Source organism: Phaseolus vulgaris, chromosome 8, assembly GCF_051622355.1.
Source record: "Phaseolus vulgaris cultivar YP4 chromosome 8, ASM5162235v1, whole genome shotgun sequence".
In the NCBI taxonomy this organism is placed as follows: Eukaryota; Viridiplantae; Streptophyta; class Magnoliopsida; order Fabales; family Fabaceae; genus Phaseolus; species Phaseolus vulgaris.
In genome coordinates, this window is record NC_143505.1 from 3,009,166 (window position 1) to 3,024,301 (window position 15,136).

Here is a 15,136-nt window from a genome sequence, read left to right on the forward strand (position 1 = left end):
TCAAGTAACAACAATCATATGTCATCACATAAAAAAAATATTGTTGGAGATCCCACATCGACTAGAGATTAGAGCCTTTCATTGTATATAAGTGGGTGCAAACCTCAACCCTATGAGCTGGTTTTATGGGGTTGAGTTAGGCTTAAAGTTCACTTCGTAATATGGTATCAGAGTCATTTCGAGCCTATCCTAGCGAGTAGGTCTTATCGACTAGAGAACAAAAAAAGTACAGGTTAGATGAAAGTTTATTATACCAATAAAATAATTCTTTATGAATAAATCATAAATTAGCCAACTTATCAGCATACGGATTCCCTTCACGAAAAATATGAGTTACAAATTAAAAAAAAAAAACACTTTAAAAGAATGTTTGAAACCATTATATATTGACTTGTTATGGGTACTATAGGCAACACGAGAAGTATATAAATTAGCGAGCATTAAAAAGGTAAGAAAGCCATTCACTGAAGCTCACAGGTATGAATTCAAATGCTATGGGTATCCCTCACTTTCTTGCCATACCTTTCCCAATCCAAGGGCACATCAATCCCCTTCTGCAGTTCGCCCAGGATTTGGTCCCATACGGCTGCAGAATCACCTTCTTGAGTTCAGATGAAAACTTGCAGAAACTGAAGAGGGCAAGGCATGGCAAAGCGATGGACTCAGACATAAAGTTGGTGTCTCTCCCTGACGGTGTGGATCCTGAAGATGATAGAAAGGACCAGGCCACTGTTATTTCCACCACCATCAAAACCATGCGTGCTATGCTTCCCAACCTCATACAAGATGTCAATGCTTTGGACACTCACAACAAGATTTCTTGCATTATTGTCACCAAGAATATGGGATGGGCTCTCGAAGTTGCCCATCACTTGGGAATCAAAGGGGCTCTTTTCTGGCCAGCCTCAGCAACTTCTCTTGCATCCTTTAACTCCATTCAGACCCTTATTCATCAAGGAACCATAGATTCCGAAACTGGTAAGAAACAAATAAACCCTTCTTTCATCAATTTGCTTATCAAAATTGTCAAGACACTAATCATATAAGTGTTTTTTATAGATTGTTTGTGGAATCAATCTTCCAACTTGAAATCCTAAGAAAATACAAAATTCAATTACTCACCTTTGCATTCATTGTACCAGTTTATTAGAGTTTTTTATTCAAACCAATAAATCATGAATATTTTATATAATAAAGTTAAAACACAACTTGTAACTTAAAACTTTAAACAATGAACGTGTATTTTTATATATATATATATATATATATATATATATATATATATATATATATAATACTCTTCAAGTTTTGATTGAACTCACATTTCAAATCCTAAGATAAATGAAGAAAAATACATTTAAAATTGCTAAGATAAATGAAGAAAATTTGAGTGATTATGAATTGATTAGTACTTTCCTATATTATTCTTGTCATATGCTGCCAAATTGTGTTGCGTCGTTTATTGGTCTGGTTTTGGAGACTTTTCATCATTGTACGAAGCTTTACATCGTTTCCTTGATGGCTTAACTTTTAGAATTAGTTTTAGGTTAGATTAAACATTTACACTTTATACTTCGCACAAATGGAAAAGTCCGACATTATTATTTTGTTGTTATTAGACTCTATCAAAAATGTTGTTTAGAAATCAATTCTTACTTTTCATAAAGTTTTAATAATGATAGATTTTGCTAAGTTGTCCACCACTTAATATTTTTGAGATAGCATGATATCAGCAAAATCTAGAATTCCAAACTCTAGAAAAGGACACAGATAGATTGCAGTTTTACTTCTCGTATTTATACTTTGTTTTAAATCTTACTTTTTAATTGTATCAATTAAATTTCATAGCCGATAAAAAAATTAATTAAGTTTCATAGACATAAATTAGATTCCATAAGTACAATAATCCGTGATTACCCAATTGCTTAAATTGATTTTTTTTTTTTGCATATTTGAGATACTTACAATTTTATTATTTTAATCCCTAATGTATATATTATTTCATATAAATCAATAAAAATGGTGTTGGCCTATTCAATGGAGGATAAAAATTCTACTGCTGTAATATATGAAATATGCATTTGATTAAATTGAAGCTAACATATCAAAACTACGCGTTTGAGATATTTGAGAATCTAATTAACATAATTAAAATTTGAGATATTAAAATTTCTATAATTACAATATATAAAACACTAAAAGTGTAATTAAACTATTTTTTAAATTATATTACAAATCACATATTAATTAAAAACAACAATGAAATCTTACTATTTAAAATACTAAGTTAAACTTAAAATTAACTTCTCACTTTTTCATTAGAAGAATTCAATTTCTTCTTATGAGATTAAATAAAAACAAAAAGTAATATATATATATATATATATAATTGTTAACTATTGTATCTCAACTGAGTTTTGATTATTATTAAAGTTATAGAAGATAATATAAGTTAAGCTGTTATTGGATTATGACTTCATCAACTGCAGTTGCTTTTCCACTGGAACGAATCTCGGTCCCATTATCCACTACAAATTCTTAAAGAGTAACTAATTGGCTGGTTAATGATATATATAACATCCACATTACGATCTTAATATTATTATTTTAATATTTTTTCATATTATTTAATTATAATTTTTTTAAAATATATTTATATTTAAATTTATCATCTAAGAGTTTAGTACAAATAGTTGTCAAAAAGCATCATTTTCCTAATTCTGGTATTTCAGGACTCCCTACCAAAAACCTGAAAATACAGCTTTCCTCTAATTTGCCTCTGATGGAGGCAGCTGCCATGCCATGGTACTGCTTGGATAATGCCTTCTTCTTCCTCCACATGAAGGAAGAGATGAAAAATCTGAACTTAGCAGAAAAATGGCTTTGTAACACCACTTTTGATCTTGAAGCTGGAGCTTTTTTCACATCACCAAAGCTCCTACCAATAGGCCCTTTGATGGCAAAGGAGCACAACATATTATTTTCATTGTGTGAAGAAGACAGAACCTGTCTGGAATGGTTGGACCTGCAGCCAACAAAATCTGTCATATATGTTTCATTTGGCAGCATGGTGTCATTGGAACCAAACCAATTCAATGAACTAGCTCTTGCACTTGACCTCCTTAAAAGGCCTTTCCTTTGGGTTGTGCGTGAAGACAATGGTTTGCAGGTGAAGAATGCATGTGAATTTCGGGGAAGTCAAGGTAAAGTTGTCAGTTGGGCCCCCCAAAAGAAGGTTTTGAGCCACCCTGCCATAGCATGTTTCATTAGCCACTGTGGTTGGAATTCAACCATAGAAGGTGTTTATAATGGGGTGCCCTTCTTGTGTTGGCCATTCTGCAGTGATCAACTTATGAACCAGACATATATCTGTGATGTGTGGAAGGTTGGAGTTGGATTTGACAGGGATGAAAGTGGATTGATATCAAAGGAAGAGATAAAAAAGAAGGTGGAGCAACTACTTGTTGATGAGGAAATCAAAGGAAGATCTACGAAATTGATGGAAATGGTCATCAAGAACAAAGCACAAGGTGACCAGAATCTCCACATGTTTATCGATTGGGCCAAGGACTAAGAATGTACCTCTCTGTGTTCTGCCTGAGAATATAGAATATAAAGATTCAGAAAATATTTTTTGAATTCAAAAATATTTTTCAAACTCTACCATTCATTCAAGATACTTAATAAAAGTATTTTGAATTGTAGAATTTAGAAAATATTTTCAAATTCAAAAAATATTTTTCAAATTTTATAATTTAAAATATAATTTTATATTTTAAATTATAGAATTTAGATAGTATTTTTAAATATATTTTAACTGGTAGAATTTGGAAGGTGTTTTTTAAATTCAAAAATATTTTCTGAATTATTTGTTTTAAAAAAATAAATATATTTCAAAATCCATAATTTAGATGATAGTTTTGAAATTAAAAATTCATGGAAGTGCAGAAAATAACTATGTAGGTGCAGGAAAGAAAATGTTTGCTCTTAATACAATTTTATAGCTTTTATATCTAGCAAATAAATGTACACAAAATAAAGGGAATAATAGATAAAATAAAGTGGAGATTAAGGTGGTGTTTTGTTAAATGTGGAATGTAACATGATATAAAATTTACCAATGTGTTTTTAGTTCTTTGTATTTTTCTTTCTTTCTAGTTTTTCAGTAAATCCATTGAAATCCTTCATCTGTACGGAACATTTATACAAATATGCAAATTCTATAAATTATTAAGACTTAATCTATTTATGTTATTTTATTTAATCACATATTAGTAATGAAAATCAATTAAACTTTTTAATTTACTCATAATATAATTTATAACTAATTACTAATGTATAATGTATTGACTAGACTGGAAGATCGAAAAATCGAGAAGTCGTACGCGGTATTGCTCCGTAGGTTTTTCTCCTTTGCGGAAAATTCTCCATTGCTGTCACCCGTAGGAGTCTGGCCTGTGTTTCAGTCCCCGTGTGACTGATCATCCTCACGGACCAGCTATTGATCATCGCCTTGGTAAGTTATTGCCTCACCAACTAGCTAATCAGACGTGAGTCCCTCCTCGGACAGGTTCCTCCTTTTGCTCCTCAACCTATAGGGTATTAGTAGCCGAAAAGTTAAACTAAAATAAATAAATAATAAAATAAAGAAATATGGTATCAAAGCTCAATAAATAGGCTCAAAATATTTATAGTGTATTTAATAATTAAAAGGTGTAAAAAGTAAAAAGTGTTAGAATATATGGCCTTAAACGAGAGGGGGGTGAATTGTTTAAGAAAGATTTTTGAAAACTTTTAAACTTAGAATGAAAATTCTTTGAAAGAACCTTGATTAAGGATTCAGTTTTTCCAAAACAAACAGCAAAAGCACAAAGCTGGAAAAACAATCGGTTGTTTTAGCGAAACAATCGGTTGTTTATACTAGTTCCAAATTAACAAAATTGAATGTAAAGAGATAGGGATAGAGAAAATGTACACAGTTGTTTATACTGGTTCACTCCAATCCAGAGCTACATCCAGTCTTCTCAGAAACCCTGAGGAAATCCACTAAGCAATCACCACTTGATCACTTACACAACAACCAAGAGAATGACCTTGAAAACCTCAAGAAACACACTCTCCTTGACCAACACTAAGATTGTTGATCTTGAACACCTCAAGAACACACAGCCAATCTCAGTAGCACACACAAACAAATTGTTCAGCAGTTTACAAAGATTACACTTGTTACAGATGAATATCTGAAATCAATACAAGTAGAATTCTATTCAGCACTTTGATCAATCTCTCAGCTCTTAAGCAATCTCAGAAAAACTTTTGAAAAACTCTTAGATAGAAACTTTGTCTCAAAATTCTTAATCCTTAAAAACAGTTTTTCTGAATATATTCAAAGATATAGTTTGTTATCAAATTTTAACAAACTCTTAATTGCACAATCGGTTGTTTCGGCAAAACAATCGGTTGTTTCAACTTAGTTTGAAAAACATTTTGCTTTGTTAAAGATTGAGATGCTAATTGCTTTGAGATTTAATCTAAGGGTTGATTACAACATTGAACTACCCCAGAACAAAGCTATAAACCAGCACAGCAGCATCAAGCAAAGCAGAGGCTTCATCATCCTTCAAAGGATTTGGATTCTTCAAAACATTGAACACCACTTGGTTCAACAAAAAGTTCAATAAGTGAGCATCATAAATAGGTGATCTACTTAAAAGGTAAATAAAGTGATTTTTATCTTATAATTAAGAAAATTGATTATAACTTCATCATCGGAGAGTTGATTACGAGTCAAGAAACTGATATTTGAACCCAACCAAGCAAGACAAGTAAAAGCCCATATCCCGCAACCGAGAACCAATCCAAGCCTAAACAAATGAGCCATGTGATCAAAAGTTCAAGATTGCAATGAGAGTTCGAAACACAGAAAAGAGAAGAATAATGCTAATTGTTTTAAAGGGCCTATAATCTATAAAATTAAGGACATTAATTTCAATAAAAGAAAGTAATATTTGCTATTTTATTTTTAAATTTGAGAAGTATAATTAAACTTAAAAGAATGATATTGTTACATTTTTAAATTAAGAGACTTGACTGAAATTTATATAAATAGATGCATAAATAAATAAATAAAAGATAATGAAGCCAATTATTAAAATTTGTAGGTGATATATATTTGGGGTGAAACATTTTAAACTGTGGCTTTTGTTTAGGGTTTACTAAAATATAATTGATCATTTTGTGCCGACAAGACTCAACACTTGTGGCTTCTAAGTGTACTTCATAATTTTGGTTTTTAAAAATAAGTTTTTACAATAGTTTTTCAGAAAAGGATATAAAAAATATTGGATAACATATAGTTTTTAAAAACTTTGAACGATTAAATATGGCAAACTCGCACACCTTTCGTCATTGTCTTTCAATCCTCACCTAATCTTTATGGTAAAACTAATTTAATATAATTAATTTTTTTCAATTTAAAAAAAAAAATTATACGTGACTTAAAGATTGATGAACCATTTTTTTTATCAGCAATAATAAATAAATAAATGGGAACCACTTTAGGGATGGTCCAACCTTATACATAAAGAGCTAGCGTTTTACCAACCTCCAACTAAGGAACACCTTCCAACTTAAATAAGGAACAATCAAACCAAACTCAAGAAAGCATTAACACAACCAGTCTCATACAATCCACTGGGTTCAAAACCCAGTTGGGGTACGTAAAGGAATTACAATAGGACTTTGCAAAAATTCAAGACCAAACATTTACCTTTACCAGTGCAAATACCTCGAGCGCATCTACCACGCCTATGTCGAAGGTCACCGAGTTCCTATGTCTCCAAATTTCACTCACAACACCAACCTAAATCGCCCTCCAAACGTCATTAACCACGTCCTATAATAATTTAAAATAAACTAATTAATAATTTGAGGGGAATGAATGTTTGTTTTTCAGTGAGCATATACTTATAAAACTAAATTTGATGAAAATATGATAAAACTAAATTTGATTAAAAAACTATATTTAAAAAATTAAAAAAATTTGATGCAAATTAAATAAAAAGGCGATTTTAAATATATTTAATTAATAATTATTTTTAATAATGTTAGTACAAATAAATATTTAATACTTAATAATTAAGAATATAATATCAAGAAAATTTTTAACACAAGAAAATTATTTAATAACAACTAATTTTAAAAAAAATTAATTAATCAAACTAGGTTAAATATTATTTTATAAATTAAAAAATTATTAATACTTAAATTAATTTTTATTATTAATAAAAATTTATAAAATAATATTTAATATTCAACTTTAGTTATTAAAATTTTAATTACTTACTATATTTTAAATTAATTTTTAATTTAAAATTAAGATTTAAAGTAATTAATAATTAAAATCTCTTGCTAACTAATGTTTAATTTAAAAATTATTTTATAAAATTTTATTAATAATAAATTTATTTTAAACATTAATAATTTTTTAATTTATATGATTAATTATTTTCATCTCTAAATTAATTATTATTAAATGATTTTTTTAGTGTATTCTCTCCGCCTTTTTCAAATAAGATGAAATAAAGAAAATTCAAATTAACTTTGCCAGAACATTTATAATATTAATTACAATTAAGTTTATGATAAAAAATCTGATATGATTTATAAAATAATCGGTTGATGAAACCATTTATACCACGTTTCTTTATAAAAATGTGGAAACTTTGACTATATAGAAATTAGAAAGCTTTGATTAACGCTTACGAAAATTAAACTGTAAATTAATTCCGACTAATCTGTGCTCGCAAGGTATCAAGGACAGATCTATGAATCCATTGGTTCCACCAACTATAAATTATAACTTCATTGCATTTTGAATCTGGCTATAATTCAACTAATGCTCTTTAATATTCCAAATAAGATACCCACACCACAATTTTAAATATTTTTGGAGAAAACTTACCTCACAATCAAATATTTTGAAAGCTATTAGAATAACAATTGCTTAAAAAATGAAACTTGATATTTTATATTTTTATGAAATTAAAGATCAACACTATCAAAAAGAGTGTATCAACAAATAACATAGAAATAAATCAAAACGAAAAAATAAAACATAGAAAAACGTTTCACTATATAAAATCACAAAACCCCTGTAAAATAAAAATTTGATACAATTCTATAATACTGTATGAAAGATCAGTATCATATCTGTAATAACTATTAGATATTTGAAATAATGTTTTATTAAAATATGGGTCCACCGAATGAATATGTGAAAAAATGTGTAAAAATCTAATAAAATTTACTATGTTACTAAAATATAATAAAATAAGATAGTCCAAACACGATTAGAAAAAATATATATGTAAAAATGTAATATAATTTGACTAGGTTATTAAAATATAAAGAAATAAAAAAAAATTATGATCATTATAACTCATGAGTTACGTATCTATATATAACATTTTGTTAATTTTTTATTATAAAAATAATAATTATCAAAATTAATTATTGTATATTATTGTACGTAATTATATTACAAAATGATAGAATCTTACTATTATAGTTTGTAATTTAGAGAGACATGGAAGTGACGTAAATATATAAAAAAGAAAATAAGATTTTTTTTACCTTTTTTTATATACAATTTTCTTCATACATTATAATAAATCAGATATAAACATGAAGTCATAATTTCTGAGTAATAAATACATCTTAAAAGTGAGATTAAGAGGAACTTAATGAGAATAGTTTTCAATAAATTTAAATATAACTATTTCAAACCACAAGAAAGTAGAATTTAAATTTAACTCAGTATTACATAATTAATTTATAATATTAAAGTTGCATCTATTTATATTATAATTTAATCAAAAGTAGATTCTTGAACCTTTACATTATTAATAAATTAGAAATGATCTTTAGTATATTTTTAATTAGTTAATATTAAAATTAAGATAATCATGAATTATGATTTAATGAATCTGTAAAAACAATGAAAACTTATGTAATTGGGTAAAAATGAAGAGTTAAGATGAGAGAGTATTAGAATGAATTAATTTAAGAAAATTATAGAAAAAAGAATGAGATATAAGAAGAGATTGCAAGCTACCATTATAGAATTACAATCCATCAAGTTAAGAATGATTTTAATAATTGGCACGTTATAGGGATGTCACTTCTATAAGATAAGAATTAGTGTCAAACCCTTTGTTTTATAAAAAGAACAGCAAAAATAAGTTAAGATCACATGTTACAAGTAGTGACAAACATATCGAATATCATAGGATTGCATATACCTCCACTAGCCTCTGCAATTGATTAATTAACACTATAAAATTGGTTTAATTAAAAGGAAAAAATAATTAAAAGAGAAATGTTGAGTTGGCAGATGAATACAGGTTGGTTTGATAGTGGTAAGAGCGTGGGTTTGAGCTTATAGTAGCTACGTGCATTTCACTTTTCTTCAACGTTTTAGACACGATCTTCGCTATATTACATTTCACACGGGACACTCTTATTCTAATTCATTTGCATAAATTATATATTCATTTTTAAGATTACAAATGGATTGCCGGAATTAATTATACCATCATTATATCTATATATTAGTGAGATGTAATGTGGTGGGTTATGAAATTATATATAAATTAGGATTTGTTACAATATACGAAAATTTGGTTAGAGTCACCCTAACCCTAAACCTAATTCCTAATTTCAATAGTATTTTTTTTTCTCAAGTTAACAACTTTACTTACATTATCGAGGATTATGTTAGTTTTTTAACTCTAAAGGTGAGAGATTTTTTTATTGAAAATTCTATGCTTTATATGATAATTACAATTCGAGATATGTTCAGATTATTGTTAGTTATTAATATTATTTTAAATTTTGTACAAATATTATAATTTTGTGGATTTTAATTTTATTTTTTTTTTAACTTTTTATAGAGAACCTGAAGTACCCATATACTCTTTTATTTATATTTTTTTTTCTTATTAAAAAATATGCATATTAGGGAATTATAGAAAGTAGTTAGACAAATTGTGCAAAGAAAAATATCCTTTTCTTATGCTGTACACTTATCTTATGCTGTATACTTCATGTTGTATACTTCTTGCAAATGAATCTTAATGGTGATGTCTAAATAAGTGAATTGAATATATCCACTTGGATAAGATTCTAAAAAAATAATAATAACAATAATAATAGTAGTAGTGTAGTAGAATAGTAGAATAGAAATAATTAATCATTATTATTTTCTTTAACTAATGTATATTTATAATTTTTATAACTTGATTTTTAAATAATAAATGAATCGATTATTCATTTGTTTTTATTATCAAAATACTAATAAGTAATTTAAATATACTTGTATAAGAATTTCAAAATAATAATAATAACAATATAAAAATGAAGAGAATTAATAATTATTACTTCTTTTAACTAATTTTTTAACAAAGAATACATATAATAAAATAAAATATTTGAGGGATCTTCCTATCTTTATGTCTTTTTTTATTATTTTATCTTTATTCATATATACTAGAATTTTAAGTGTTAATTTGGTCCCACATTCATTAAAAATGAGCTTGAAGGTGTAGGAGAGAAAAGACTCAAATACTTGTTATTATCTTAAATTAAAAAATGTGGTATCTTGATTTTTACGTGATATCTTAAATTAAAAGTTGTATTTTGAATTTTTTTTTAAGAAATGTTGATAAACTAGAAGTGATAACATTTTTTTTAATGAAAAGTTATGATTCAATGGTAATAATTTGACATTTTCTCGGGAAAGAACTCAAACGTGTCTTCGTTAGAGTCCAATTTAACATATGAAACGTTGACTGAATACTTAGTATTAAAATGTTCTGAGTTGAGTCAAATTTGACCAGAGGTTTTAGCCAGTGAAGTTACTGAGATTTGGCTCTTCACTTATGATGCCAAAAGTCATCACAACATGGTTTCGTACTCAACGATCGCAAATACTGGGATGTGCAATGCAAAAAATATTAAAGTCAATGCAAGATAATAGCTACACAAAGGAACCAAATCATAAATCATGTGCTCCACATAACATAACTATTCAAATGCATAATCTCTATACTCGCTGTTCGCGAATCTCAAGAGTATATATTTAATTCACCGTATCTCCAACTTTCTCGCCCGTGCCCGAAAGAGCCGAACCAAATACCATGCTAGCTCTTATAAATTCTGAGCAATTATAACCAAACACCATACCAACACAAACCTCAAAAGATAGGAAAAACATGGAGCAATTCTATCTCTCCCTTCTTCTCCTGTTTGTGTCCCTTATCTCTATCTCTTTTTTCTTCCTTTTCTATAGCCATCATGCTCAGTCCTCTCACCCTAACTTGCCACCGGGAAATATGGGGTTCCCGGTGATCGGCGAGAGCATTGAGTTTCTATCATTGGGGTGGAAAGGGCATCCAGAGAAGTTCATATACGAACGCATGGCCAAGTACTCTTCCAAAGTGTTCAAAACCTCTCTCTTTGGAGAGAAAACAGTTATGTTCTGTGGAGCTGCATGCAACAAGTTCTTGTTCTCTAACGAAAACAAACTGGTCGTGTCTTGGTGGCCAGACAGTGTGAACAAGGTATTCCCATCGTCGCTTGAAACCAGCTCTAAGGTTGAAGCCAAGAAGCTGAGGCAGATGCTCCCTCAGTTCCTCAGCGCCCAAGCCCTCCAAGGTTACGTTGGCATCATGGACACCGTCGCCCAAAGACACTTCGCTTCAGAATGGGAGAACAACACCTCTGTCATCGTCTTCCCCTTGGCCAAGAGGTGCTTATTCCTTTTTAACTTTTTTCTCTTTCGACTCTAATGGAGTTGTGCATGGTTTCCTTACTTGCATGTGACAAGCTTGATGTTGACTGGAAACCTAGTATTAAAACAAACTTTCAAAAACGAAACATCTGATCCTAGATCGTTTGGTTTAACTGTAAAAAAATAGACACTCACTCACACTTAAATTCTCTCTAAAAGAAACACTTTTCTTTGCAATTCTCTTTATTGTATTTCTTTCTGTGGTGTATCTTACAATTGAGAGAGCATCCTATTTATAGGCTTTAGGAAGCTCTTCTAGAAAATTCTTCATTATGGCCTTAAAACCCCACTAACAACACAATTAAAATCCCACTCACAACTTTTGACCTTTTACATCTCCAAACTCCCATTCTACTTTTCTAGTAACTTCTAACTTTAAAACCCACAAATTTCATTAAAGTTTATTCAACATTAACGTTGTTTACTCTGAATGCATGTTTTTTCTTCCATTTGGTGCATTGTTTACCTTCTCATGTTCACCAACATTCTCAACACAGCTATACCTTCTGGGTGGCTTGCCGTTTGTTCTTGAACGTTGATGATCCGATCCATGTGGCGAATTTGGCAGAGTCTTTCAATGTAATAGTCCCAGGAATCATGTCAGTGCCCATTGACTTGCCCGGCACTCCGTTCAACAAAGCCATTAAGGCCTCAGTGGTCATTAAGGAGAAGCTGTTGAAGATTATCAGACAGAGGAAGGAGGACCTAGCTAATGGAACAGCCTCAGTCACACAGGACATTCTGTCTCACATGTTGTCATCATGCGATGAGAATGGACAGTATATGGCTGATCGATATATTGCTGACAAGATCCTTGGCCTGTTGATAGGAGGCCACGACACTGCAAGCTCTGCATGCACTTTTGTCGTCAAATACCTTGCTGAGCTCCCTCCCAATATTTATGATAATGTCTATCAGGGTATATCACTCTCTTGCTTTGTCTTCTTTCAACATGAATAAGCATATATTTTACATGGTTATTAAGCATAAACTAATATATATATCATTATCTTTAAAAGTTATATAAAGGATGATTTTTATTGATTAACAACGTAAGAAATACATTCCTAATAGGAAACTCTTGAATGATAATTTGTTTAATTTATGTTGTAATTTGGTCAGAACAAATGGAGATTGCAAAATCGAAAGCTCCGGGAGAGTTGTTGAATTGGGATGACATCCAGAAGATGAAATATTCGTGGAATGTTGCTTGTGAAGTAATGAGGCTTGCCCCTCCACTCCAAGGTGCTTTTAGGGAAGCCATGAATGACTTTATGTTCAATGGATTCTCAATTCCAAAAGGCTGGAAGGTATTGTTAATGCATGAAAGTATTGTCCTATAATATATAAGAAAAAGTGTGTTAGTGAGATAAGAGGAAAGATGAATGGAATTGTTGAATGTGTTTTGGTGTTGATGCAGTTGTATTGGAATGCAAGTTCGACACATAGGAATCCAGAGTGCTTCCCAGAGCCAGAGAAATTTGATCCAAGTAGATTTGAAGGAACAGGACCAGCTCCTTATACTTTCGTGCCATTTGGAGGAGGACCAAGGATGTGCCCTGGAAAAGAGTATGCACGAATGGAAATATTGGTTTTCATGCACAACTTGGTGAAAAGGTTCAAGTGGGAAGCCATTATTCCTAATGAGAAAGTTATTATAGATCCCTTGCCTGTTCCTGCAAAAGGCCTTCCTGTTCGTCTTTATCCTCACCAACCTTGAAAACAGAATTATATTTTGATATTCTCAACCAATCTCAATCCTTGTGCACTAGTTCTATGGCCTAAAGTCTGAATAATGTCTCTCCTTATTTATTTGTAATATAGGTTGTATTTATGGGACTTAAAAATAATCATCCTTGGTTTTTCCATTCTTTAATACTACTATCACAAATATCATGCTACACTATAAAAAAAAAAAATGAAATTGAATAAGACGGATTTTGAGGTAGAATGATTATCGTGAGACAAAGAAAAAGTGTTTTAGAAATTATATTTAATGATAAGTAGTGGTGGAACTTACTCTTATATTGGGGTTTTATGCTTTCAATTTTTTTACATGTATATAAATCGGCATATAATTTGTTTAAAATTTTAGTATATTTTTATATATTTGACATATTTGTATACCCAGAAAAAATTTAATACTCAAAAATATTTTTTAAAAATTTGTGATAAAAATAATTTACTACAGAAAATTATTAAATAAAAACTAATTTTAAAGATAAAAAATAATTAGTTATTATATTAATTAAATTAAATATCATTTCATAAACTAAAAAATTATTGATATTTAAAGTAGTTTTTTTATAATAAACTTTTATTATAAACTAGTTTCTAAATTCGTGTTTTATTAGCTACTAAGATTTTAACTATCAACCACTTTAACCTTTTAATGATTATATCATTGACATATATAAGAACAGATAAAGTAGAGTGACCAACAAATTTAGTGAATAAGGAAGAATCACTCTTAGTGTGCGTAAAACCATTTGAACATAGAATTATACTCAGCTTTTGAAATCAAGAACGTGGAACTTGTTTGAGGTTGTATGTAGCCTTTTGTAATCTACACACAAGGTTGGAATCAACAACCAAAACCTTGTGGTTGTTGTATATAAATGGTTTTTTGTAAGTCACCATAAAAAAAATGTATTGTTGATATCTGTACCGACCAGGTCATCGGGTGTGATGACGTGGACAAGAGGAAGGTAGGTGGTCAAGAAGTCAACATAGTCGCCATATGTAGAAGCGGCGTTCTGCAGTATACATAATCGGTTATCGCCGAGATGTGTCGCCGCTAAGATGAGTCATCGCCTAAGAGAAGGACATCACCTAAGCAAGACGTCGCCCAAGCGAGACGTCGCCCAAGCGAGACATCGCCTAAGTAAGACATCGCCCGAAGAGTCAATCCGCGTGACAGAAGCATTTCGCAGAGAAGAGGGCCCACACGATGGAATAACCCTAAGTTGGGTGGCGGCGTTGTGGAACCCTCCGCACAGAATAAACGATCGAGTCAAAGGGGCACGTGACAATGCCCACGTGCTCATTAAAGATCTCCAAGGAAGGCTGCATGCATGACACGTGATTAATTAGGGCACCCACGAAGTATGATGGCGCGAGAGATACGGCACTCAAGTTAGAACCCAAGCGGCCACAAGGTTATTCATTGCACTCCAGATAAGGGAAGTCCATGTGCCAGATACGCTCAGATCCTAGGAATAGCGGCATAAGGACCTTCTCCAAGGAACCCTAGATAAGAGCAACAGCGCAAAGGTAAACCCTAGT

At 30.4% G+C, this 15,136-nt stretch overlaps 2 protein-coding genes across 2 annotated transcripts; both read left to right on the forward strand.

The window, feature by feature from the left end:
* The first annotated feature begins 328 nt into the window (after positions 1–328).
* LOC137824207 (UDP-glycosyltransferase 83A1) lies at positions 329–3,865 on the forward strand. Its single transcript, XM_068629734.2, has 2 exons — positions 329–978; positions 2,733–3,865. The coding sequence occupies exons 1-2, from the start codon at positions 480–482 to the stop codon at positions 3,572–3,574; spliced, it is 1,341 nt and encodes a 446-aa protein (XP_068485835.1). The 5' UTR covers positions 329–479; the 3' UTR covers positions 3,575–3,865.
* Positions 3,866–11,230: 7,365 nt separating this feature from the next.
* On the forward strand, positions 11,231–13,727 carry LOC137826724 (beta-amyrin 28-monooxygenase). The gene is made up of 4 exons (XM_068632821.2): positions 11,231–11,809; positions 12,349–12,770; positions 12,974–13,161; positions 13,272–13,727. Exons 1-4 carry the CDS (start codon positions 11,274–11,276, stop codon positions 13,569–13,571), a joined length of 1,446 nt encoding a protein of 481 aa, XP_068488922.1. The 5' UTR covers positions 11,231–11,273; the 3' UTR covers positions 13,572–13,727.
* The last annotated feature ends 1,409 nt before the right edge of the window (positions 13,728–15,136 follow it).